We start from the raw sequence: 26,192 nt of genomic DNA, 5'->3' as shown, positions 1-26,192 counted from the left end.
CGGTGCCATTATTCTCCACATGCGTTAAACACCATCTCCTGCAGAAGAAACTTCTCCGGGAGGGTTGAGAGAAGCACTAATCTATGGCTATAAAACTATGTACACACTTCTAATCCCAGGCCTCAGGAGGCAGAACTCTGTGAGTTCAAGTCCAATCTGGTCTTCTTAGTGAACAGGTTACCTATAGAGACCCTGTCTCAAAAAAAAAAAAAATACTATTGCCATTTAACAGAACAGTAATAGCAGGTTCTCCCCCAGGGCCTGTGATCTATATATGAACTATCTGTGATCTATGATCTATCATCTGTGATCTGTATAGCCACCTGTACCAATGGAATTAAAAAAAAATCCTTAATCAAATCTTAAAAGAAAAAATGGAAACAAGTAGCCTTTGGAGCCCTCCTGTGCAGGTGATCTGCAGGTCTGCGTCCTACTCTGCCTCCTTCCCCGACTGACCTCAGTCCCCTCCCAGGACACCTTTCCTTCTCTGGGCAGCGCAATGCAGGGAGGAGGAGCCCTTTTCTTTGCCACATGGCAGTCTGGGGTGGGCCTGTGACGACTCCCTAGAGAAGAGGCTCTCTTAGGGAACCTCCCTAAGAAAATGAATGCCTTGCACATCTTGCCGTGAAATCTCTCTCCAAAGTCTCCTAGGCCCGGACTGAAGAGAAGGTTCAGAGGTCAAGAGTGCATATTACTCTTGCAGAGGACTCTGGTTCAAATCCCAGCACCCACATGGTGGCTCATAACCCTCTGTAACTCCACCTCCAGGGGATTCGCTGCCCCTGGTCTCCAGAGGTTTCAGGACACATGTGGTGCATATAAACTCACACAGCCATGCATACCACGCCCCCAGCTTTGGCTCACTCCCTACTCTCCTAAACAGAGCGGCCCAGCAATGACCTCCCAGACCTCTGAGTTCTCCTGGTTTGTTGTGTCAGCTGCTGGTCTGGAAGAAAACCACTGGAGGGCACCAGAGCAGAGCTGAGCGAGTTGACCATAGAGGACACTGTGTCCTTACCTTGCTTGGTATCACCCGGGGCCTGTGTCCATTTGTCTGTGTGCGCGTCCTCCACCCTGCTCGGAATAAACCCTACCAGGACTGCCTGGGCAGAGCTGGGGTCTTGAGGGAGGGCTCGATCTGTCTACTGGCAGGGCTGGTACATTTAAGTCTTCCTGCCACCCGGCACAGCATCTCAAGGAAGGCCTTCAGAATGTCCTCAAGGAGGAGATGGGAGGAGACTGTTTTGGTTTTCCATGAGGCCCTTTGGACTTTGCCTGAGCCTATGCAAATGAGGGGGTTCAGTAGCCCAGGTAACTTAGGGATGGGACTGTGGTTACTGGTGGAGGGCTGGAACCCCTGTGGTATCCTGGCCTCCAGGGTGAGTCAGTACAGACAGCCAGGGACCACAACTGAGTCAACCGTCCCCACACGATGAACCCAGAGGGTTCAGAGGCCCCAGGCCCGAGGGCACACACTGGTGCTGGGAGGGATGCGTATCCCAAACTGCACAGGGCAGAAACTCTCTGCCCGCTGGAGCCTTCCTGACAACTCCCCGTGTCCTTGTCCCTGTTTGTCTGTAATCTCCGGTCTCCTTTATAAACATACCACTAGCCATAGAGACGTGTTTCCAAGTTCTGAGACAGCATTCTAGAAAACTCCTGGCTATGAGGAAGGGGTCATGGGGAGCTCCAGCTCCCAGCATTCAGCGGGCCCACCGTGTGAGTCTGCCATCCGGGTGGGGAGTCCTGTTGATGTGGGTTCTGTAGTCGGCTCATAGGGTAGCTAACTGGTGTCAGGAGGACCCAGTGAATGAGCTGGGGTGGGTGGGGATCCCGGGGAGCGTGGTGATAGAAAGACAGACTTCATTTAGACTCGGACAGGGACCAGGGACCTGACAGAGGCACACACAGCAGGCATGACAAGAGCCATGTGCCTGAAGCAGAGAGAGGGCATGCGTTGGTTTCAGCTGGAGGAACATGGCCCTGGCTCTGCCCAAAGAATACCTCAGGCTGTGCCTGACAAGAAGAGAGGAGGGAGGTGTCCTAAGATGGTCTAGGCAAAATCAAACATACTGAGGTGCCAGCTGGGGGCTGGGAAGGCCAGAGGGCAGCTGTGGAGTCCCAAGATCCTAGAGCATCCCCATGCTGCCCAGGCGAGGTAAAAAGCAAAGACCGTACCCACTACTCTTACCGTGCAGTGACAGTTGGCAGCTGTTCACTGCCCCAGCCCCTCCTAGATTCCCAGCTGAATTGAGAGTAATGAGAATTCAGGTGTATATTTGCTCCCACAGGTTAGGCATTTTAAATTGATTTAATCAGTTTGGAGTCATTAGGTTGGTTGGGGGGCTTGATTATAGCATCACTGAAGAGTCCAAGGGACCAAAACAGGGAGACTGAAGAGGCACCAGGAGGAAGAAGAGGAGGAGGAAGAGGAAGGAGGAGGAGGAAGATCCTAACAGCTGGCATGGGACAAACAAAAATGCCTCTGTTTCCTGGGGTCTAGTGAGGAGGCCTTTCTTTAGCTAGGAGATGGCCTGACTGGGGCTGGGCTCTGAGGTCCTGTCTTGGTTACAGAGTCAAGTCACCTCCACTTCTAGAAACTGGGCCATCAGACAAGACATCTCCTAAGCTCCCACCCTTTAGCCAAAGCCACCTGCCTCTCCAGATGTCGGTTCTGGTATAGTGACAGGAAGCCACCTGGCTTCCCGAGTGGTGGTTCTGATGTAGCGACCTTGCTACCTCAGACTGTCAGGTGGCCCAGGTCAGCATATTTGCTCAGCAGGTCTGATGGGGGATACCACATAGAGATTCTGGGCTCCAGGCCAGGCCTTCGAAAGTGCCAGCCTGTTCTGGGATCTGAGGGAACAACAGCCCAGTTATCCTACCTCCCGGGGCAGAGTCTAGGAAGAGGGGTGATAAATCATACTCAAATCTATCTCAAGCTCTCCTAGGCCATATGTAGCCTTGCAAGCTTCAGTGTTAGCAATGAGTGCCCACCACAATGGCTCAGCCAGAAGCAGTGACCTAGAGGTCTGTCTGTGCTTACCCAGCCCTAGGTGGCCCCATTGTCCCCTGGCCCAGCTTCAGCCAGAGTTCCCCTGGGGCCTCTTTGTGTTTCTTCCTAGTTCATCTCCTAGTTCATCTGTGACCCTGCCTTCTCCCCTGCTGTTGATCCACCTGCCTGTTATGCTGGGGGCTGAGCCAACAAAGACTCTCTATTCGCCATTCGACCACACCGCAGGGACCATGCGTCTGTCGACGTGACATAGTGGTTTTCCTGGGATTTATTTAGTCTGTGTGACTTTATCTCTAACATGACTGTATGGAGCGCGGCTTTCAGCTTACATACAAGAGAAGAAGCTTGAACAGGCTGTGATGTTGGGAACACACAGGTCACCTTGAAGCAACTCGTCCTGATCTGAGCTTCTCGAGGGAGTAGGCCCTTGAGCCAGGCTCTAAGCTAGCAATGTGAGTTTGGATGGAGTGAAGGGCAGGGCTGTCACTTGGGTTTCCAGAGCCCGGGTTGGGTACTGACTGTGGCTTGGAGCTAAGTCGTTTGGGAACTCAGAAAACTAAGTTGTCTTGAGTCAGCTCCCAGTTCCAAATGCACAGGCTCTGCCCTGGGCTCCTTGGCCTTGGCACTAGGGGGTGCTGAACACCTACGACTTACTGGATAGTGGGAGAGGCTGTGGTCCCCGAGCTCCATAAGAGAGGCCAGAGACCAGAGGCCAGGTCCTGTCTCTTCCAGGGCGGTGGATGGACCATGGATCTATCATATCACCTAAGTCTAGACATTTATGTTAGTCAGAGCTTTTTCCAAAAGTGTTCTGGGGGTTCACCTACCCTCACCCTGCCAGACAGTGGGGACAGCAGGAGAGAGGTCCCAAGCCCATGACAAAGGAGGAAAAGGAGAAGGAAAAAGAGGAGGCCAGGAAGAACGGGAATGGAGAGGTGAGAGGAGGGAGGGGGGGGGGCGTAGCTCCCTTCCAGGAGAACAAGAGAGAAAAGCTGCCTTCTAACCTGATGTCGGATGTCACAGTCCCACCTCACTGTCTTCTGTTGGGCAGGGTGGTTACAAAAGCCAGCCTGATTCAGTGGGTAGGGTTGCGATCCCATGGTGGGCGGAGAGCCCAGGTCTCACTGTTGGAAGAGCCCATGTGAGGGACATAGCCACCACTGCCCAACGAACCAGTGTGCTGCTGTGGTCAAAAAGCAAACCCCAAAACCAAGGCCAGCAGAGGGGACAGGGTCACTGCTGGAGCCAGGGGTGACTCAGCTCACCCTAAAGGGTCCGAGTTGGTAGATTCCAGAAAAGAACAGGAGCCAGATACAGTGGTGTGTCTCTGTAGTCCCAGCTACGTGGAAGACTAAGGCAGGGGCACAGCTTGAACCCAAGGGTTCGAGACCATCCTGGTGCAAGGCTATTCTGGGCAACAAGACTGCTTCACCTGGGGCCTGGCTGAAGGGAGGCACGGCTGCTGGGGGCTGTGATATGGGGTTGGCCAGAGGAGGCCAGATAGACCCCGTGAAACAACCTTGTCATCTTCCATTGCCCAACACACACAGCTATCCTCACTTCATTTGTCAAAGTTAACCCTCAAAAATCCACCCCACCCCTCCGTGGAGCACTGGCACAGAGTGCTCCCCACCCCCACCCCTCGGTGGAGCACAGAGCACTCCTCACCCCCACCCCTCCGTGGAGCACTGATGCAGAGTGCTCCCCACCCCTACCCCTCGGTGGAGCACAGAGCACTCCTCACCCCCACCCCTCCGTGGAGCACTGAGCAGGACTGAAGAAAACCTCAGAAAATACCTGTGCCTTCTAGAAATGCGCCAGTCGGCTCTTGAGACAGAAGGCTACCCTGGTCACAGCACGTGCAGCCTGGGGTTCTGAGCACAAGCGCAGAAGCAGCTCTCAGACTCGTGCACCACGTTGCCCAGATTTTGTCTGCACTCTGGTTCCTCAGAATGGGTGACGGGGGTTCTCAAATCTGGTCTGGAAACTGCTCCAGATGTGAGCGGGTGAGTGGTTTAGACTGATGGGTGCTCCAGATGTGAACGGGCGAGTGGTTTAGACAGATGTGTAGTCAGCTTTTCCCTAGGCCATCTCCCCAGTCTAGACAAACACAGAGCCGGAGACTGTTTGTAAGAAATAGAGTTTAACCCCGCCTGGCAATGGCTTTTTTCTACTTGAACAAAAGTTGTTATTAGGTTGGGCATGGTGGCTCAAGCCTATAATCCTAGCACTCGGGAGGGAGAGGCAGAGGCAGGAAGAGCTCTACGATTTTGAAGCCAGCCTGGTTTACATAGTGAGGTCCAGGACAACCAGGACGACATAGTGACCCTGTCTCCAAGAAAACAAAACAACAAAACACAAAAACAGACAACAAACTTTTGTAAAATTGACTGGACAGGTTTCTGGCCAATCAGGCTGTGTGTTTGGAAGGGTCTACTGTGACACACAAGGCCAAATGAGTGTGCAAAATGAGTCCACAGTGCAAGCAGGAAGGCAGTCCTCCCTAAGCAGGGACAGTGTTTGGGAGGGACCTAAGGGAGATGATACCCTGACCTGCAATGTCCTCTCGTCCTCAGGGGCTGTCCCTGACACAATCACTGTCAGTACACACAATGCTCTTTGCCTAGAACCCTGTGTGCATATGTGTGCATGCATGAGTGTGCATAGTTAGGTGCACTTGCAAATACACATGTCTGTAGGTGCACATATGTTCACATGGTATGTAGAAGCCTGAAGCCCACATTATTTTTTCAGATATGATCTCTTACTGGCCTGGAACTTAACCAAGTTGGTTAGGCTGTCCGACCAGGGAGCCCCAGGGACCCACGTGTGTCCACTCACCCAGTGCAGGACATGCCACCACATCAGCTTTCTTCGTACGGGCTCTAGGGACCATGCTTGTACAGCTGGTACAAGAGTAATCACTGCCCCGCTTTCCTAGCCTGGGACTTGGGCTCTCCTCTGTGTGGAAGCTGGGCAGCCCTTGGTCTCTGGGAAGGAGTGGGGTCCTGGAGGCTCACTTTGGGGGTCAGACACTTCACCAAAAATCTGAAGCTAGCATTAAGGAATAACAGGGGGTCTGTGGGGGTGGAGGTCATTTTCCAGGAGGCAGAGTGGCTCGTAGATACCACATCTGTCAAGACAGGTGGGCAGCTTGAGGCTCCTGACCCTGGGAAGACCAGCTGTCCTATGGCACAGCTGTCCAGTCTCACACAGTGAGAACAGCTCTGCCCTGGGCCCCTTCCAGGACTCGCCCTGGTGTTTGCTTGCCACTGGAGGACATGGCCTCTGCTGGGGACTTGCAACAAACACTTGGTAGCAGTCAGGTGCCAGGCAGTGAAGAGTCATTTCCTGAAGCCGGTGCAGATGGCAGCTAGCCGCTGGCCGGATGCTGTCCTCTGCACAGCTGCAGGACTAAGATGGGGATGGACAGAGGTTGTGGGCTGCATTATCAGGAGGAAAGGAGGCCCTGCCTTGGCCTTGAGGGCTGCCTGTCTCCCTTCACGGTTCTCCATTGCATCAGTGCCTGAGGAGGGAGGAAGAGCTAGCCTGCTAGCCCACAGCCCGCAGGAATCTTGAGGAGCCCCATGAGGGATTCCTGGCACTCCAATGGATCAGGGGAGCACCTGGCAGGAGCTGCTGAAGCTGGGATGCTGCAGCTCCCCCCAAGTGAGCATCGTTCACCCTGCAGGGACATCAAAGGTGCTCACGAATGACATTTAGGGACAGTGATATCCTCTGAGAGACACTGACAAAGTGACTCCATGTCTTCAGAACCTGGTGGAGCCCACAGAACAGCCTGGAGAGGCTGAGGGGCTCTAACATGCCCATATGGGAACTGTTGTGCACAATATATTACCATATAAAGAGAGGCAAACAGTATGAGGGACCCACTGTGCAGGGGACAGTCGGGAACTGGGTACTGCCAGCTTAATTTTCTGTAAACCTAAAACTGCTTTTAAAAATTAATCTGCTTGTCATAAAATGAATAATTTAAAATGTACCTTGATCTTGCCTTTGGGAGGCTGAGGCAGGAAGGTCAAGATTCCAAGACAATCATGGGCTACATAGTGAGAAGCCAGCCTGGGGTAGGTGAGACCTTGTCTCAAAACACCAAGATAAATTCTCTGCTAGTGAAGTGGGAGAGTTGGTTCAATGGTTAAGAACATTTGCTGCTCTTGCAGAGGACCTGGGTTCACTTTCCAGCACCCACATGGTGGCTCACAACCATCTGTATCTATGGTTCCGGGTGGCCCAATGTCCTCTTTCTATCTCTGTGAACACCAGGCACAGACGTGGCACATATACATACTTGCCTGCAGAAAAAGACAAAAAAAAAAACCCTACATATACATGAAGTAAAATTTCTCATCTGGGTGTGGTGGTGACGGCACACATTATTAATCCAAGCCTTCGGGAAGTCAAGGCGAGTGGAGGATGCGGAGCTCCAAGCCTTTGGGAAGGAGAGGCGGGCGGAGGATGTGGAGTTTTAAGCCTTTGGGGGAGGAGAGGCAGAGGATGTGGAGTTGCAAGCCTTCAGGAAGGAGAGGCGGAGGATGCGGAGTTCCAAGCCAGGCTGTTCCACCTGGGAGGCAAACGGACAGAAAGATGACGTAATAAGCACCGACTGAAGCCATTGCCTTCAGAACTCTGCAGAACTCTGCCTCTTCCTTCCTCTTCTTATCTCTCTTTGGGATCCACAGTGGTTGCTTGCCCTAGCCTTCACCTCCTGCCCCAGTGGCTCCCAAATCAGTTCTCTCTGTCTTTTGACTGCTTTTGACTGCTGCCATTCCTCCCCCGCCCTGCAGATACCTCAACTTTCCATTTGTAGTCTTCCAGCAAAGCCCTGCCTGAGTGTGAGGAGCTCGGTTCTGTGTTCTGTAAGACTGGATGTTATGTAGCCCAAGCTGGCTAGGTAGCCGAGAATGACCATGAACTCCTGGTCCTCCTGCCTATACCTTCCAAGTGCTAGAATCATAAGCAGGAGGCACCACATGACCCCAGACACGGTTCTTTTTTTCCTCCTTTTTAATTGTTTTTATTGAGCTATACATTTTTCTCTGCTCCGTCTCTTTCTCCCCCTCCCCTTTCACCCTCTCCCGTGACCCCCGCACTCCCAATTTACTCAGGAGATCTTGTTTTTTTCACCTTCCTATGTGACGAATACTGCTGCTATGAACATAGTTGAGCCGTTCAGACACTGTTCTTCCCTCCTCCCGTGACTCCTCCCTCCCCAGTGATCCAGAGAATGGCCCCCAAGCCCACTGCCCACTCTTCTGCGGGCAGGACTAGTGTAAGCCATAATAAAGGCTCCTGTGTTTTCTTGTCCTGGGGAGTTGGTCGTGATGGTGTCGATCGGAAAGGTTGTTGTCATATTGCACTACTCTCTGACTCTCTAGGACACAGAGTTCAGGGTCTGAGGAACCAGCTTAGGGATGGGAAAGACAAGAGCTGGATACAAATGTCCAGGTGCCCAGAAGAGGGCAGAGCTGAGAACATGGAGCCCTCTGTGACGCTACAGGCAGTGTCTGAAAGGCATTGCGTTGAAACTTTGTCTTGTCCCACATCCTGTACTTAGTCCTCTTCCATCCCACCTCAACCCCTGACCAGCGCTTCAACCCCTGACAAGCGCTGGGATTGCTCCTGGAACTCTCTGGCAGGACAGAGCTGGGGAAAGTGGGTATCTACCCTTGGGCACCAGCTCTCATGTCCCCTGCCGCCACCTCACCTCCCCATCAGCTTCTAAGAAGAGGCCTGTAGGAGCCAGCTCCTACCAAGTCAGCTAGGGTTCCTGGATTGGGGGTCGTTAAGGCTAAGGAAGTGTCAGATGAAAGGAATTGAGACAGAAAACACAGGATGGAATCGGGAGGTCTGTTTGGTCATGCCGAAACAGCCAAACAGCCCGGAGTTTACTTCAGAATTTGCTTATATGCAAAGGCAGAGGAACAAAGCACAGCCGGTCAGTCAGTATCTAACCACAGGACATTCCTGTCCTTGAGTGAGCAGCCTCCTCTCCAACTCACGCGTGCTGCTCGGGAGCAGCCTCACTTTCTATCTTGATGTTCCTGAGGTTTGGCGTCAGCAGTATTCTTTCTACGAGATAAGATGTTCTTTTTCACGGGCACAATGCTCTTTCCCATGGGCTAACTCAGAAGAAGTCTCTCACAGCCCTCAAGGTTATTGGAAGAAGCAGGGCAGGCAAGCTTGACCTCAAATGACTTTTAAGTCAGAATGGACTCCAGATGGAAACTGAGCCCCACATGGGCTCCCACAGAGGGCTCTGCCCATCAGTCTCCCTATCCATGCCCATCAACCTCTCGGTTCATCAGGCCCCTCCACCATGCCCATCCACCACACCCATCAGCCTGCCCTTGCATGGATGCTCCCCTCCTCCCTGCTTTAGGCGAGCTGTCTGCCATTCTTCCAGGGACAGCTTCCTGTCTCTGACTTTCTAACAACTCAACTTTCAAAACCCCAGTCCACATTCCTTTTCCTTATTATTATTATTATTATTATTATTATTATTATTATTATTATTTTGGTTTTTTGAAACAGAGTTTCTCTGTAGCTCTAGGTAGTGATGAGGTCCCCATCCGTGCTCCTACATCCCAGAACTGCGCTCACAGCGGTGGCTGCTACATCAAGGCTCCTCAGGGCAGTAGACTGACACCTTACAGCCGTGAGGAGAGCGGGAGGCTTGGTGCGTCCACTCGGCCGTGGAAGCTGAGCTTGTCTCACACACAGAGAGCTCTTGTGTTTGTCCTCTGCCAAGCAGGCCAAGGGTTACAGTTGTATCCTGGAGTCTCTGGGCCCTTGGGAAAAGCCAAGCCTCCCTTCCCCTCCCACAGGGTGCTGTTTTCCCTCTCAGCTCACGGAGAACCTGAAAGTGGTATTTTCTCTGGAAGCCACTATGAAAGCAACAGCCCAGGCTGTTACACGCCTTCTAGGTGACACTCCAGCCTGGGGCGGCTGCTGGCTAGACTTGGATTCCCCTCTCCACCAGGGCTGGGGAGATCAGAAGCCTTGGGGAGTGGGGCTGTGTAACACCTTCAGGGAACAGACCTCTCTCAAGCTTCAGGCACAGGGCTATCAGGTTAGAAAATATGGCATGTCCTCTGGGGCCCGACTTTGAGAGCTTCTTCCGTTCTGGGAGAGTCCAAGCGGGCTAGGGTCTCCTAGACAGGCTGTCATGGCTGACTGTCTTCCTTTCCACCCTGGAGCTTCCTGAGGCGGGGGCAGGGGGATGGCTATCTCTCTGGAGTCCTCTTCCACTCCACTCATACAGATGTATCCCCCAGACCCCAGGACTCTGTACACCTGGCAAAGATGTGGCCGCAGCCATGCAGCCAGGTATGTGACAGTCAGCTGCCCCTACCAGATCCTCCACTGCACTCAGGTGGAAAACAGGCCCTGCAGAGGAAACAACCACAAGGAAGGATTTGAACTACGGGTGTGGCCCTGGGACGGGATGGGGGACATGACAGGGGTGCAGGGCCATGGATGTGCAGGAAAGCACTTAGGGAGAATGCAGGTGGGGAGGAGCCTTGCTAGGTAGGCTCTAAGGGGGAGCTCAGATTCACACACATACACATATTTTTTAACGAAACTATGATATTTGATATTTGCCACAAAAGAACCTCCTTTGGGTGGATCACAAGGACCAGCCTGGCCTCTGTGATCCTCTGCGGTGATCAACTGAGAGATGGAACCTGAGTGCCTCTTGTGGTCTTGTTGCGTGGTTCCTCAGGTGGGGATAGCGAGCTGGGCTTCACCGCTGCCTGCTGCCAACTGCACCCCACCCCCTGCTGTTGACTCCCAGGTTTTATAGAAACCCCCAGCTCTGAGTAATGAAGGCGCCCGCCTCTCGGAGGGAACATGTGTTTCCAATCTTTCTGCTCCGCAGTGAGTCACCACCGACAGCTGCTGCCGGCTTCTCCACCACCGCTCATCTCAGACCCTGCTGACCGCTGGCTCCACCCCCATCCCCTCCTCACAGCCAGCCTGGCTCCTGGGCCTGATTTTCCACATCCAGTATGCTAGCCCTCCAAGGGTGTCTACCCTGCTATCTGAACCAGCACACTGCCCCCCTGGTGCCTACCCTGCTACCTGGAGGACTTTGACTCAAACCCAGGTCTCTTCCGACCCATTATTTCTCCCAGGCAACAGCCCTATGAGGCTCTTGGCATGGTACCCATCGTACTCAGCATCTCTCCTCTCTCTCTTTCTCTCCCTCACTCTGTGTGTGTGTGTGTGTGTGTGTGTGTGTGTGTGTTCATACACAAGCACATGTAGGCCAGAGTCAACATTGGGATGTCTTCCTCAACCCTCCCCACCTTGTTTTTGGAGGCAGGGTCTCCCACTGAACCTGGAACTGTTGATTAAGGTAGACTGGCTGGCCAGAAACCCTGAGACATACTTGTGTCTGCTTCCCCAGTGCAGGGATTGCAGGCGCAGCCACCATGTTCTGCTTTTCCATGCGATCCAAATTCACCTACCAAACACATTACCAGCTGAGCCATCTTCCAAGCCCATGTTTTTTATTTCCTAATAAGCAGTGGTTTGTGCTGCAAGAGAGGATGGATTCCTTTACCTCATCCCCAGCCCCAGCTCCTGAACAACACTGGTACATGACTTGGGCCCAAGACATACTTTTAAGCAATGAAGACTCTCTGATCTATAGCCTTAAAGGATACCGAGTCAGAGGCTGGGCACATATTTGTGATCCCTGCCCTCTGGAGACCGGTGGATCTCAGTGAGTTCAAGGCCAGCCTGGTTTGCACGGTGAGTTCCAAGCTAGCCAGGAACCCCCGACTCAACAAAACAAAACAGAAGAAATACGCAGTCTGTAGGAAAGACAGATCGGAAACAGTTCACCAATGAGATAGGTCACAAGCGGCCTGAAGTAGGGTCAACGTGGGGGGCCACGGAACACCTCATCAAGGCCACTCTCTGTCACCATGCAGTCCCGGCTTGGCACCTCTCTGCAAGCGGATCAGTCTATATCACATTCAGCTAGCCAGGATTTGGGGGGGGGGGGGAGGTGTGAGACCGGTGCAGGGTTCACAGAGAAGGGATATTTAATGGTGCAGGGCACAGGCACCAAGAGTGACTAGGAGGTCCTGTCCCAGATGGTCCCTGCCTCCCCACAGCACCAAATGGCCAGGTGCCAAGGGAGAGCTCATGACACTCTCCCACCTCTGCAGGGAACCAACTGGAATCACATGGTAAGATTCCATGACTTACCAGTGAGCATCCTCGGTGACGTTAGCTCCGTAGCCAGCAGAGAAGGGAATCGAGGAGACAGGTGACTAGCAACCACTGGGAACACTAGCTTTGTTCCCAGGCCATATTTCACCAGAACAGAACCATATGGCAGGGTCATTCAGGACAGTCACTGGGCCCATTTCTCTCCAGGAAGTTCCAGGCACCCATGGACAACCACTGTCCTGAACTTGGTCCCTTGTGCCTTTGATGCTGAACAGCCCTTCATAGCTCAGGAAGAGTTGAGCAGGCCAAGGCAAAACCAAGGAGCCAGGAGCCAGACTTCAGACAGCAGAGAAATAGCATAAGGGTGCCATGCCTCCTTTTCCAAGAAGCCCCGCTCCCTCTTCCCTTCCCCATCTCTTTACTAGGAGCCTGCTCCTCCAGAGGGAACAGGACAGACTTTGAATCTAGAGGTGATAGCCCTGTGCACTCCTGGCTGAGCAGTGATGTCATGGAGAAGCTAAAGTATCTCTAGAGAAGCAAGAAGAGAGGAGGGAGGGAGGGAAGGCCAGTCAGGAGCCGGAGAGGAAAAAGAGGACCAGGGAGAAGGGAGGGGTGGGTTCTCTCCACAGACCTAATCACCGCCTGGCCCCTGCGATTTACTGCAGCACTCAGCATTGGCCCGCAGCCTGCCACGGAGCCCAGCCTCCCTTCTGTTTGGATTAGGCAATGACATCATGGCCAAAGGCTGTCACTCCCCAACACCAAAGGAAGCAGGGGATGGTGGCGGGAAACCTGAGCCTCTGAGCCTCCCATCCCTGACCAGCAGGCCAGGGAACCTGAAGCCACCATTCCCAAGCAACCCCTGCTGAGCTGGGCAGTAAGTTCTGGGTCTCTGACCCCCCCTCCCTGCTAGCTGAGGCTGCTTCCTGGGGAAAGGCAGCCGAGAGGGGCACAGGGTTTTCATCACAAACCGCTCATGAGTAAAAGCACATGACCACATGCCCAGGGCCAAGCGGAAATAGCCTGGGCCTGAGGGAATGAGAGCAGCAAGTCCCAGGGCATCCACTCCTGCTTCATCTACATTCCTGAGTGCTGCACTGAAGTGGTCTAGAGGGTCCCCCAGAGCCCAGGCAGAGGGGAGCCAGAAGAGAGGGGAGGGAAGCCACACACTCTTAAGAATCCAAAGCTACAGGAGCCTGCTCTACTTTCTGGACAGAGGGCAGGGATCCCTGGCTTTGCCTTCGTTTTAGGATGAAAGCCCTGAAAACCCAAGAGGAGAGACCTGACCCTGCAAGGTCCCTGTGAAGCCAGCCGGCACAGGCTGAAGCTGCCACACCAGCCTTCCTCAGTCTGGGATGCTGACCCAACCAGCACAGAGCTATGTGGCAATGCTTTGGGGCCAGTCATCAACAGGGCTTCCTGTTCCCCTCCAGGACACACTCCCTCCCTCTCTCTGTTTTGCCCTCCCTTCCTGTCTGGAGTCCTTGTACCCATGTAGGTGGGGGCGGAACTGCTGCTGGGAAGTTGTGCCTCACATTGGCTGCCGGCACCCGGCACCGGCACCTACATCCCCCCCGAATTGGCTAAAGTGGACACGGAATGCTGGGCTCATGGGTTTGTGAGATGCCTGCCCGGGAGAGAGACAGGCAGCTGGGTTGTGGGAGATGCCAAGTTGTCACTTTAAAGATGTATGGGACAGGGTAGGAGGAAAGCTGAAGGGACCTGTGGGCCCAGAGCAAAAAAAAAAAAAAAAAAAAAAAAAAAAAAGGTGGGTGTTTCTGTGGCCAAGGCCTTTCCCACTGCCCTAGAGAGTATAGCTCTATGGTCTGGAAGGGGTGTCTTGTCACTGCCGGCTGGCATCTTCACCTGATTACCAGAGCTGGACAGAAATCCCCCTCCACCCCCAGCTCCTGATAACCAGAACACTCAGTGTACATCTATCTGTTCAGATTAGAGATGTTCAGGGTCACAGAATTGGAACATTAGAGACACTATCTTACCATGCCCAGCTTTTTAAGTTAATCCCTGTATCTCTTACCTCCCCTCTGTCCCTGACCGGCATGGATAGTGTAGAGCAGGACTCCCGCCTGGGGCTCAGGGTCCCTGGATTATTCCAAAGTGGTTATTTCTTCTGCAAAACAGAAGCCTGCTCCTCAGGATTCTGCTCCTCACTTTACGCAGGGCCAAAATTTGTAGCCATGTCTTTCTTTCAATCAATCAATCATCAATCAGTCGGTCCATCGACCAATTTTAGTGTGTGTGTGTGAGAGAGATAGAGATAGAGAGAGAGAGAGAGAGAGTTCAGCACGTGCATGGGACAGTATTTATGTGAAGGCTGGAGGGTCTCAGTTTCTACCCTCTCAAGGCAGAGTCTTTCATTTACAAAGCCACTGTGTCCCTGGAGCCTCAGCACGCCAATCATTAGGGGCCAGTCTCCAAATGGAGAGTGTGAATAAAGAAAGGAGACTTCTGTGGAAATGCCCTCGCGTGCATACAGCACGCAACTGTTGGGTTGAGGCAGGGCTGTAGTCTGTCTGCAGGTCCAGGCAGTGTTAACTCACCATCTTGTAAGCCTTGGAATGTCCTGAGTAAACAGCCCCACCAAAAGGGTGGACCCCACCTGCCTGATGTGGCCAAGACTCTGATGCCCGGTTGGGCGGGGAGGAACATCGCAGAACTGATGGGAATCCCAGGTCACACTAATACAGTCTCCTCCCAGAGAACCAGACCCGTGAACCCATGCCCATCTCCCCAGCAGCCTCTTCCAGCTCACAAGTCCTGCTCAAGAAGACCCCTCCCCCACAACTGCTTCTACATCTTCCTGTTGTTGGCTCAGGAACTACTTCCTTGGCATGTGTGGCCAGTTTGGATGCCCAGTGTCTGAGAAGAGCGTCTGGCTCTCCAGGAACCTGACGGAAAGAGGGGGGGGGGGGACGCTTCCTCTCTGCTCAAGCTGTCACTGAGGAGAGAACACCACGTGCAGGGTGGGTCCTGAGATGGAGAGCTTCCCATCTGGGGCAGGCGCATCCTGAGTACCAGGGTGCCTGTTCCACCCTGAGGTACGCTGATGCTGTTTACCTGGGAGAAATGAGGGAGGTGGCCTTGGCGCTTCCTCCTGGCCTGGACAGTGTTGGGTCCACCCAACACATGTTTGCTGGGTGTGCTCAGATGTGGGAGGGATGAGCAGACGGGGCTCCACATGGCTCCAGGCCCCAGCTCTGGGCTGGGAGTCTCTTGCAAGTGTAATAGTTCCTAGTGTTGTGATCCACGGATTTCCTGCTTGTTGGCCTGACTGGCATTGCCACCTCCTATCTGTCAGGAGAGAGCCCGGGACACTAAGGGTGGGGTTCATTTGGAAAGTGTCTGCCAAGCATTCAGCGTGCTCCAGAACTGCATTAACAGGGTATGGCAGCATACACCTGAATTTTAACACTTGGGAAAGGGTTGGAAGTTCAAGGCCACCCTAAGCTATGTAGCAAGTTTGAGGCCAGCCTGGGATCCCAGAGAACTGAGACTCAATTTCTTCTCCCTACCTCCCAAAAAAAGAGAGATTGAGGAGGCTGGGGTTGATGGTGACAGTGAGGAGTGACCAGGCCCACTGTGCTCTTACCTCACATTCTTGCCCCATCTCCGAAGAGGAGAGTTGGGGTGGGCTGGGGCAGCAATTTTTCCTCTGTAGTTGCTCTGCGTTGTTGAGCTCCCTAGCCAAGGAACATGAGCACACCAAAGCCCCATGCAAGGGCTAATCCTGCCTCCAGAAGGCTCCTGATCTAGTCTAGGCCTCTTGACTGGGGCTAGGTGGGTTCCCATTGCAGAAGAGAAAGATGGGCAGGGTCTGAAGCTGGGAAGTCGGTACTCTGTGGGTACCAGGCAGAATGAGGGCAGAAGCTGGAGGTAAGTTGGAATCTAGACCTGGTTATCAGGGCATCTGCTCTATTATGTAGGTCTCAGGTGCCTCCTGGGGCTGTGGCTACCTGGAGTCAGCCACCCCAACTTTACAGCCTTGAATGCGCGTTCATGCAATGCATGTTTTATTTGTTTCTTTGTTGGTTTTTAACTTTTCTTTTTTCTGTTTGGTCTTATTTTACCAGACAGGGTTTCTCTGTGTAACAGCCCTAGCTGTCCTGGAACTCATCCTTGTAGACCAGGCTGGCTTTGAACTCACAGAGATCCGCCTGCCTCTGCCTCCCGAGTGCTGGGATTAAAGGCGTGCGCCACCACCACCTGGCTTGTTTTAACGTTTTAAGGTTGATTCATTCTATTGTGTGTGTATCAGTGTTTTTGCCTGCATATGTTGTGTGTGTGTGTGTGTGTGTGTGTGTGTGTGTGTGTGTGTGTGTGTGTATCATGTGCCTGCCTGGGGCCTTCAGAGGTCAGAAGAGGCAGATGGGAGGCCCTGGAACTAAAGGTTCGGAGAGTTGTAAACCTCACCATCTGGGTGCTGGGAACCAAACCCAAGTCCTTTGCAAGAGCAACAAAAAGCTTTTAACCACTAAGCTATCTCTCCAGCCCCTGGTTTTCAGGTTGTTGTTGCCTTTCCAGAGATGGGGGCCTCGCTGTAACTGAGACTGGCCTCAATTCATGGCACTCCTCCTGACCTCCTGAATTCTGGGGTTACATGTGTGTGCCGCCACGTCCATCTAGGAGGGTGGAGGGTTTTACTTGTTTGTTTGGTGGGGATCGGTATCCTTAAACTCACTGAGTAATGAAGATGACTTGATATTCCGTTCCCCTGTCCCAGCCCATCCGGTTGACATCACAGTTGTGTACCCCACACACCATGATGTTAGGGAGGTTTTCTATTATCATCAGTTTGCAGATAAGCCTAGGAGATCGGCGGAGAAGGCACATAATGTAGTTACCACTATCAGCTCGCAGGCTCCTGCCCTGCCTGCCTGTCCTTCCAGAAGAAGCGTGCTGTCTTGTCCTGTTTCTCTCTGTCCCTCTCGGAACCCTCCCACGTCACCCGGAACATGCTCATCCTCTTGCTCCCACCCTCCCTGCGCACATCCTCTCTCAGCCCTCTGACCCGGCTCCAGACACCACTCTTCTTCCTTAGTCTCTTCGGTACTTCACTGACTCCGGTGAGGCCAGCACAGTCCAGCCTCAGGGCCTGAGGCACTATCTAGCAGGCCAAAGTAGGACCGGGGAATCTGTCTCCCCACATCAAGAGGAGAGGTAAAGAATTAGGGGTGTACTCATTTGATAAGTTTGCCTGGCACTGCACTAATGGGGTGTGGTGGGACTTCCATCACCTGTAGGAACAGTGCTCAGAGAAACGGAGGAAGGAAGGGGGCCAAGAGGAAAGCTAGACCTGGAGATAGGGAAAGGTTTGCCTTATGCGATCCTGTTTGGAGAAGACAGCTACGGAGGGGAGGATGGACATGGGGTGTTTACCTGCACCAGAAATGAATATATATACACATATTTTACCCATAGATCGACTTGTGTCTGAGAAAACCAGCATCTGGCTGGGGGTGGGGCTCAAGTGGTATAGCACTTGCCTAGCATGCATGAGGCCCTGGTTCTATGCCTAGCACAGCCAAAAATTTAAAAATACAGATCTGGATATGGTGGTACATTCCTTTAGTTCCAGCATTTGAGGCAGAGACAGGTAGATCTCTCTGGGTTCGAGACCAGCCTGGTCTACATAGTGAATTCTAGGACACCTGGGGCTATAGAGAGAGATCCTGTCTCAAAAAAATAAAACTAAGAATATTTTCAAATATTTATTTATTTATTTTGTGTGTATAGGTGGTTTTATCTGTGTGTGTATCTGAGCACCATGTGCATGCCTGACACCAGCAGAGGCTAGAAGAGGACACTAGATTTCCTGGGACTGGAGTTACAGATTGTGAGTCACCGTGTGGGTGCTGAGTCTTGAACCCAGGTCCTCTGCAGGAACAGCGAGTGGTCTTAACCACTGAGCCATTTCTTTGGCCCCATAAATAGAAGTTAAGAGAAAGTCATCACCTTGCACATGGATGGAGATGACTCACGGGGTGCGGGGAGGGGGAGATGGTGGTGCAGGAGAGTGGCTACAGATCGGAGACACCACTGGATAGCCCCCCAGTTGTAGCCTAGGTCCTTGTATCCTCCCCTGCCCACCAAGCAATGGCCCTGGTCCTTTCTCATGACACCTTCAATCTGTACATCTGAGGTGTTTCCACACTTGACCCCTGCTTAGGCTGTGCCTGAAACTCTAAGAGACGGTGCCTAAGTTACCCAGCCCCTAAGTTCTCTTAGAAACTATTTCAGATTTACAAAATCCACAGCAGTTTTTCCTCATTTGCAATAACAACAGAAGATGGAAAGAAAGAGGCTACAGGCAGCTGACATGCAATAACTTTCTGAATCAACTGTATTCTGTCCCCCCCCCCCCCGCCACTGTGTGTGTGTGTGTGCTCTCAGGAGTGGATGGATAGCAGAAGCCAACTTCAGTTGTTCTTGCTCAGTGGCCATCTGCCTGTTGCTTAATGTGTGTGTGTATGCGCGAGCGTGTGCGTACGTGTGTGTGTGTGTGTGTATGTGCGAGCGTGTGTGTGTATGTGAGCGGTGTGTGTGTGTATGTGCGAGCGTGTGTGTGTGTGTGTGTGTGTGTGTGTGTGTGTAAATGAACGTCATGTGCTTGTCAGAGGCAGATGAGATCAGAAGAGGGCATTGGATTCCCTGGAACTGGAGTTACAGGCAATGTGAGTCACCTGATGTGGGTACTGGGAAACTGACTCAGGGTCCAGAAGAACATCAAGTACCCTTCGGTGCTGGTCATCTCTATTGGCCGTGGTTTTTTTGAGACAGGGTCTCTCATGGAGACCTCAGATTGAGAGGTTAGGCTGGCTGCCAAGAGTTGCAGGAACTCTCCTGCTTCTACCTCCCCGGTGCTGGGATTGCAATCACATGCCACAAAGACGGGCTTTTATGTGGACTCTGGGAGTTGAACTCAGGTCCTCACTCTTATACAGCAAGCATTTCACTGACTGATCCATCTCCATGGTCCCCCAATCCTACTTTGAAAAAGTCAGCCCCAGGCATCTCTTGATGGATGACACCACTCTATTTTAGGTTAGCAACAGTCAAAAAATGGCTTCGGATTTGTCAAGGTGCTAAAAATAGCCACCCTGTCTGACATCTGTCTGAACTGCCTGTCTCTGAAGCAAAAACGACTTTTCCATTCTTCTCATGTTTCCCAGCATTCCCTGGCTCAGATCCACACCACATATTATAGCGGGAAATTGTACTTTTTCTTTTTAACTATGTGCGCGTGAGTTCAGGTGCCCTTGGCGGCCGGGGACACAGGATACTGGTGGAAGCTGGAGTTACAGGCAGTTGTGGATCACCCAGGCTGGGTGCAGGGAATCGAACTCCAGTCCTTAGCGAATACAGCAAGCACCTCAAGTGCCGAGCCACCTTTCCAGCCTCCTTTACTTCTAGGCCCGGCCCACCCCAGGTTTGAGCCGGGGGTCTCCTTATGTAGTCTAGGCCGGCTTGAAATTCAGTGCCGACCACGCTGACCTCAGACTCAGGTCAAATCTCCTTTCTCAGCCTCTCAAGCGTTGGCATGAGAGGTGTGTGCCGCTGTGCCTGGCTGCCATTGCTCTTTAATTGTGCCATTTTCCTCCATTTTTGTCTACCTTGATGATGAACATCTGAAGGCAAAGGTCCCTGTGCAGCAGGCACGGCCAGGCCACCTATCACCTGTTCTCTTTCAGCCTTTAGCTCCTCGGTCTCTCCTCGAACACAGACATGCTTACTCAACGCACCTCCGGGGAAAGGTAACTCCGCAATGCTTGCTGGCCCCTAGGCCCACTTCAAGCGTCCATTGCTGTTCTCCAGTCTGGCCAGTTATATCCTCTTTTGTCCATCATAACCACACCCCAGACTCCCTTTAACAACTAGCCAAGGACGCTTGAAATCCTAAGGCCTCCAAGTGCTCCACTTTTCTCCATGGAAGGGGGCGAATGGGAGTGACACTGGCCGCAGAGACACTTTACCCTTGTAGAAAGAAAAGTCAAGAACTTGGGAGCCAGGCTGGAGGAAAAGGTTGGGTCGGAGGTCATGAGGGGTGGGGGGCGGCCTGGTGGTCTTGAGGGACAAGGCCTGAATTCCACCCAGAGTCAGGGCCCATCAGGCGAAACACACCGCACAGCCGTCCTTTTGGGTAACCGGGGCTACGTGGGTGCGGCCTCAGCGGGCAGTCAGGTACGCAGCGCGCGTGGCCCTGTGGCGCAGCGTGCCAGGTGGTGCGGGAAGCCCAGAGCCGTGCCAGGCTGGGCACAACAAAAGCCGGGGTTCTGGGGAGGGCTGGCGGCGCGGGAGGAGGGCTGTTGGGAGCGCCCGGCCTGCACTGGCCGCCAGCCACCGAGAGGAGGAGCAGAGGATCCTCGGAGCGCAATAAAACGGCGGCTCGGCCCGAGCCCGCAGCAAACACAGCCATAGAAGGCAGCGGAGGAGCCGAGCCGGGCTGCGCTCGCTCGCCGCCCCCCAGCTTCTTTCTTCTCCGCCGGGTGCACTGCCCCGCGCCCTCCCCTCGCCGCTTCCCCCCTACACAAAGAGGACAGAAAGTTTGCGCGGGGGAGCGGGCCAGGTGAGGAGGGGCGTGCCCGGCCCCCCAGCCCGCGCCACAGCAGCCGGACACAGGCCCCCAGCGCGCCATGGGCGCCGCGGCCCGCAGCCTTCGGCTGGCGCTCGGCCTCCTGCTGCTGGCCACGCTGCTGCGCCGGGCCGACGCCTGCAGCTGCTCCCCGGTGCACCCGCAACAGGCGTTTTGCAATGCAGACGTAGGTAAGCGGCTGTACCCGGTTCGCGCGGCCCACCTCCCTGCCGGTGCAGCTGGCTGGGGCTCCCTCTGCCATCCTGCAACTGAACGCCCCAAGCGCACTTTCTCCCTCCCCCGTTCCCCCGTTTCTCTTTCTTTTTCTCTCTATGAGCTGGGAGATGCTTGGCGACCTCAAAATTCCACCGAAATTCCGCAGCAGCTCCGGCCCCAGGAAAGGGAGCCAGGGAACGCTTGGGTGTTGGCAGGCGGCCTCCCTGGGATGCCAATGCTGGGGCGGGGAGTAGGGGACACACGGGGGTGCAGTGGCTAAAGGACTAGAAACCCCGGGAAGAAACTTCCACAGGTGAGGGGGTGGCTGTGTGAGGAGGGCTTCTCTGCAGCCATTGGGGAGTTTTTGCATTTAGCAGGGCAGAATGGAAGGCCCCTGCGCTGATCCCGTGAGCTCAGAGGGACTGAGGAAAGCTGCTGGAGTCCACTTCCCTGCTGCGTGTCCCCTGGAAGGCCGCACCAACAGGGCCAAGCAGGGTCCAGAGCCGGAGTATTTGCTGCTGTTGACTTCCCCCTCCCTCCGAGAATGTACACACACACACACACACACACACACACACACACACACACACACGGCCTGGGAGGTGACATTATTATGATTATGAGAGTCATGGGATTATATGGCTGCTTAGATTGCCCAGCATATATGTTAACCTCAGGACTCCTTGACCCAAAGAGTGGGTGCTCGCTGGCCAGGTAGGAGGTACATAGATAGTTATGTGGTCCTGGAAAAACTGGTAACAGTGGGAGGCTCCACTTGGAGTTGACCCCCCCCCCCCAGGCCTCTCCAGCGCTGGGCAAACTCCCTTATCCAGCAGGTGAGGTTCTGGTGCCTATTCCACCTTCCCTGTGGGTTTGGCTTTTATGTTCCAGCTGTCTGAGTGTCCTGTACCCCTCTCCCACACAGACTGAAGCCAGTGCCTGTTTCTCCAGGTGTCAGAAACGCCCTCTTGATGCCCTTTTCTGTGGCTCCTTGCCCCACCCTGGTTAGCTCTTTGGAGGGTATTGAGCTGATCCTATCTATGGGGCTCCTTAACTCAGCCTACCTGGGCGCAGGGCGTGAGGTGTGTTTGTGGAGTGGTTTGCAAATGCAGTCTGATTTGAGGAAAATGGGATCTTTTGTCCAGTTGAGCTTTGATGAACAGCAACATTTTGGGTTGAGGGAGTCTTTTCCAATCAGGGAATCATTAGTGTGTTTCCTCAGGGCCATCCTTTGGGGGTACAGTTGTGTAAGGCCCCTTTGTAGAGACCTCACTTCCTATCAGCAAGTTGTAGGGAACTCAGAGAAAAGCAGTAGGCAGGACTCGGAGACCTGGTTCACAGGGGCCTGGTAGGAAAGAGCTGACCCGGGACGCCCACACTGCTAGCTGCAAGTCGGGGGATGCTTAGACTCTTCTATCTTAGCCCAGACAAGACAGCAACAGGCTGGGAGCCACGCTAGTCCGTCTGGATCAGAGGTCTGATGCCTCTGTGCCTAGAGGCCCCTTCCTGCCTGCACATTGCTCTCCTCTGCCTAGATTTCCCAGCATTGCTGTCCAAAGTGTTGCATCTAAGTCACCGTGAAGCCAAGACATTGAACTCATCTCAGCACAGTGGCCCAATCCCATAGCAGAGCTATGTCTCCTGTGGCTGTTGGGATAGATGTCCACAAATGGATGCCCCAAAGCAATGGAACTGACTGTCTTGTGATCCAGGAGTTCCAAAGCCTAAAATCCAGGTGCTGGCAGGGCTGGTGGCCCAGGCCTTCCTCCCGGTTTGGAGGGTGGCACTCCAATATTCCTTAGTGTTTTTTTTTTTGGTGGGGGAGATAATGGGTGAGTCCCTTCCTCTTCTTGTCTACATACAGTTATGCCCCCTCTTACAAGGACACGAGCCAGGACACAAACCACTGGATTCAGTGTTTGTTTGAACCCATCTTGACTTGATTACATCAGCAGAGACATCCCAAGAGGGTTATATCCATGGGTCTGGTGGTTGTGGACTTGTAGGAGGGACACTGTCAAGTCAGCACAACCAGGGTGTCCTGTGTTAGCCCTACCCACCCCTCTCAGGATTGACCAGTGTGGACTGAAAAGTGGCTGACACCCTAGGGTAGGGAACTGCAGTGAACCCACCCTGCCAGTATTGGCCTGCTTGCAGGGTTCTGTCCTCCTGGAACTGATACAGATTTGTGACTTGCTCAGGGGGGCATCCGGGTCTGGCTGACGTCAGAACTGCCCATTGCTCTCTCTTGAGTTCCCAAGCTGATACGGAAGATCTGGCTCAGACCTGGGCTGCTGTTGTTTTGAAAGCATCTCAGATTTTGGACACCCAGAATCATGACCCAGGAGCCTGAAAAGGGTGCACATAGGGGGTTAATAAAAACTAGCTTTTCCGGTGGCTGCTGCGTGCACACAGCCGAGCTGCCTGGCTCAGCGTCTGACCGGCAACGGATTCCTGGGAGGGATCTCTCTGCTAATGGCAGGTCTGGAGCTATGGTGGGCAGAGAGAGTTGTAACACTTCTTATGGAAGGGATAAGAGAAGGCTGGCCCACTCTTGGAAGGTCCCTGTCTCTGCGCTTTTGGGTCAGGACACATAGGACCCGTGTCTGCATCCTGGCGCTACTCAGGAACACTACTGGTTTGATTCTCTCACCTCCTACCGCAAGCCACGGAACCTGGAGTGGTCAAATCCGCTGAGCTACTTGGCAGACTCTGGCTGCTTTGACTGCTTTCTGGAATCAAGGGCATTCAGGAATGGGGGCGGGGAATCCACCCCCTCTGCTCAGATAGTGAGGCCTGAGGCCATAGACAAGACCTAAAGGGCCACCAGGTATGGTGGGTGATCAAGGTGAGGACATAGTGGCTTTCTGTGGAGCCTGTGTGTGTTTGTGTACGTGGTGATGGAGACCAGAAAGGTAGGAGTGGCCACCCCAGAAAGCATGTAACACGCACTCAGCAATGACTCTGTCTTTGTTGACTTGTGGAAAAGCAAAGCAAGGCACCGCCAGGCGCTGTAAGCTTTGCAGACTTTGGCGGATGGTGGCTCTCCGCAGAAACTGCTAGCAGCAGGCTCTCTGGGCCCCCAGGCATAGTTTTCATACTGGACGTGTCTGTCTCAACCAACAAGTCCAGAGTGGCTGGCTCTGCGCTACAGGGACATAAGGGAGAAATGAGCCACTAGGAAGAGGAAGCTCTAACACCAGGGCAGGGGACAGCAGAGGTGGGTTTAAAGGTTAGCAGGCACACACAGACCCTTGCCAACTGCCAGCAAGTGGCCAGTGGAAGGTGTAAAGAAAGTCAGACTTAGTGCGGTTCATGAAAATGACTAACTTAAGTGATGAACTTGCCAAATTCAAGGGTAAGCACATAGCAAGTTGAAATGGATTTGCAAGTTACAAAGGGGAAGGATGCTGATGGCTGCTGAGGAGGGAGCTGTGCGAACACTTTGACTGGTATCCTGGATGGACATCTTCTGCTGGGGAGGGTCTGGGATCTGAGTCGTTGGTAACTCCCAGGCTTGGAGCTATAGAGGAATGATGTGTCAATCAAGCAGGGAGGTGTGGACCCTCTCACACCACATAGCTGAGCTCAGTGAAAGCATGGGACCTGCTCAGGCCTCTGAAATCTCCTGGTGTGATGGTCAAGTGCTCCTGCACTGGCCTGCAAATGGACTGGGTCTCAGCCTTCCTCCTCCTCACCTTCGTTTGGGCCTCCAGGTGGCTTTTAGCATGAACTCTAGATGGCTCTTTAGGTAGGAGGAGCAGCTGACTGGATCTGGTGAGGGACTTAAGCCTAATACCTAAGGCTGTGGACCGCTTGCATTGGAACACATTTGAGAGATGTGTTTCACAACTTCAGGAATCTCAAGGGGAGAGAGACAGAGAGAGAGAGACAGAGACAGAGAGAGACAGAGAGACAGAGAGAGAGAACAGCAAGGGGAGAAAGAAACAAAACAAAAGGAAGGAGAAAGGTATGGGCAATCTGGCAGATGGAGGAGGGATCATGCATCCTTCCCCAACACCGGAGCTAGGCTCAAACGCTTGCAATGCATGCTCCCCTGCCCCTGGTGCATGCTAACATGCTACTAGCATGCACACACACCCCCGGGACCAGGCAGCTCATGGCTAGGATGGTATTTCTCCAGAGGGAGGAAATGAGACATGGAGCATAGGCTGTGTAGACACAGACTGAGAAAGGATGCTCCAAGCACAGCTAAGTGCACCTTGATGGTGTCAATTGGAGCATCCTTGGTGGATGGGCTGGACTGAGATGAGAGAATGATACGTTCACAGTGGCCGAGGAAGCGGCAGGAAGTGGCTGGTGCAGATTGGGGTCATGTGTTGTCACTCTGACTGGTAATATGGTGCCCTCTGTCCAACAGCGGACCCACAGCAAGTCCCCAAGGACACACAGGATGTAGATTGGTGGCCAGAATCATCATCACCTGGAACCGTGAGACTTGGGTGTGGTTATTGGGATTTTTAAGACTGTCCGGGCAATTCTGCTGGTGTTCTGCCCATGCTGGTGGAGTCCCCAAGGCAATAGGACAGCAGCAGAGGTTAGGGATGAGTGGTGAGAGTGGTGTTAATTTCAATACAATGTCTAATGGTGACCTATCTGATACAATGTCTAATGGCGACCTATCTGATACAATGTCTAGTGGTGACCTGATACAATGTCTAATGGCAACCTATCCAATGAGAGCGCTTGGCCAGGGTCTTGGTTTAGTTACCAGATCTGGATAAGAACAGTGAAGCCTATGAGTGTCCCTGGATGTGGTGGAGGGGAATTCAGCAGATGAGATGCCTAAAATGCCAGGAGGAGAGCTGGTCAAAGAATAGGGAGGATTTCTGGACCAAGCGTGACCAATAGGCTCAGTGTGTCAGGAGAGGCTGTGATGTAGAGCCAGCAACTGTAGTCCTCAGCTGCCTGGAACACATTCAGCTGAACACCCCCACCCCCCAGCCTGAGCTGGCTGGGATCCATACAACCTGCTGTCCCAGCCTGCTGGGTCTCTATCATTGCTCCACTGTGCAAGAGTGGAAGGAAGGGGACTCCCACACAGTGAGCTGCTCCCTGATGGGCTGTGTCACATGCGCATGTCAAAGCTTTGGGGTCCCTCAAAAGGCAGATTGGGAGCATATTCTATCATGCAAATTGAGG

General features: G+C 53.3%; 1 protein-coding gene and 1 long non-coding RNA gene across 2 annotated transcripts in view; one reads left to right on the top strand and one right to left on the bottom strand.

The window, feature by feature from the left end:
• Positions 1-8,873: 8,873 nt before the first annotated feature.
• Positions 8,874-13,548, bottom strand: LOC126500290 (uncharacterized). Its single transcript, XR_007591300.1, has 2 exons — positions 12,260-13,548; positions 8,874-10,426 (listed from the first exon to the last, which is right to left on the bottom strand). It is a non-coding gene; the product is annotated as an uncharacterized lncRNA (long non-coding RNA).
• A 7,117-nt stretch (positions 13,549-20,665) lies between these two features.
• Positions 20,666-26,192, top strand: part of Timp2 (TIMP metallopeptidase inhibitor 2) — a 46,879-nt gene continuing 41,352 nt past the window's right edge. The window contains exon 1 of the mRNA XM_050140125.1: positions 20,666-21,004. Within this exon, the coding sequence (XP_049996082.1) occupies positions 20,875-21,004 (130 nt within the window). The 5' untranslated portion in view covers positions 20,666-20,874. The remainder of the gene's footprint in view (positions 21,005-26,192) is intronic.

The sequence above is a fragment of the Alexandromys fortis genome, unplaced genomic scaffold (genome assembly GCF_014885135.2).
Source record: "Alexandromys fortis isolate MF-2015 unplaced genomic scaffold, M_Fortis_MF-2015_v1.1 scaffold_39, whole genome shotgun sequence".
Classification (NCBI taxonomy): domain Eukaryota; kingdom Metazoa; phylum Chordata; class Mammalia; order Rodentia; family Cricetidae; genus Alexandromys; species Alexandromys fortis.
The sequence above is the reverse complement of the archived record's forward strand: the minus strand, read 5'-3'. Positions and strand labels throughout refer to the sequence as shown.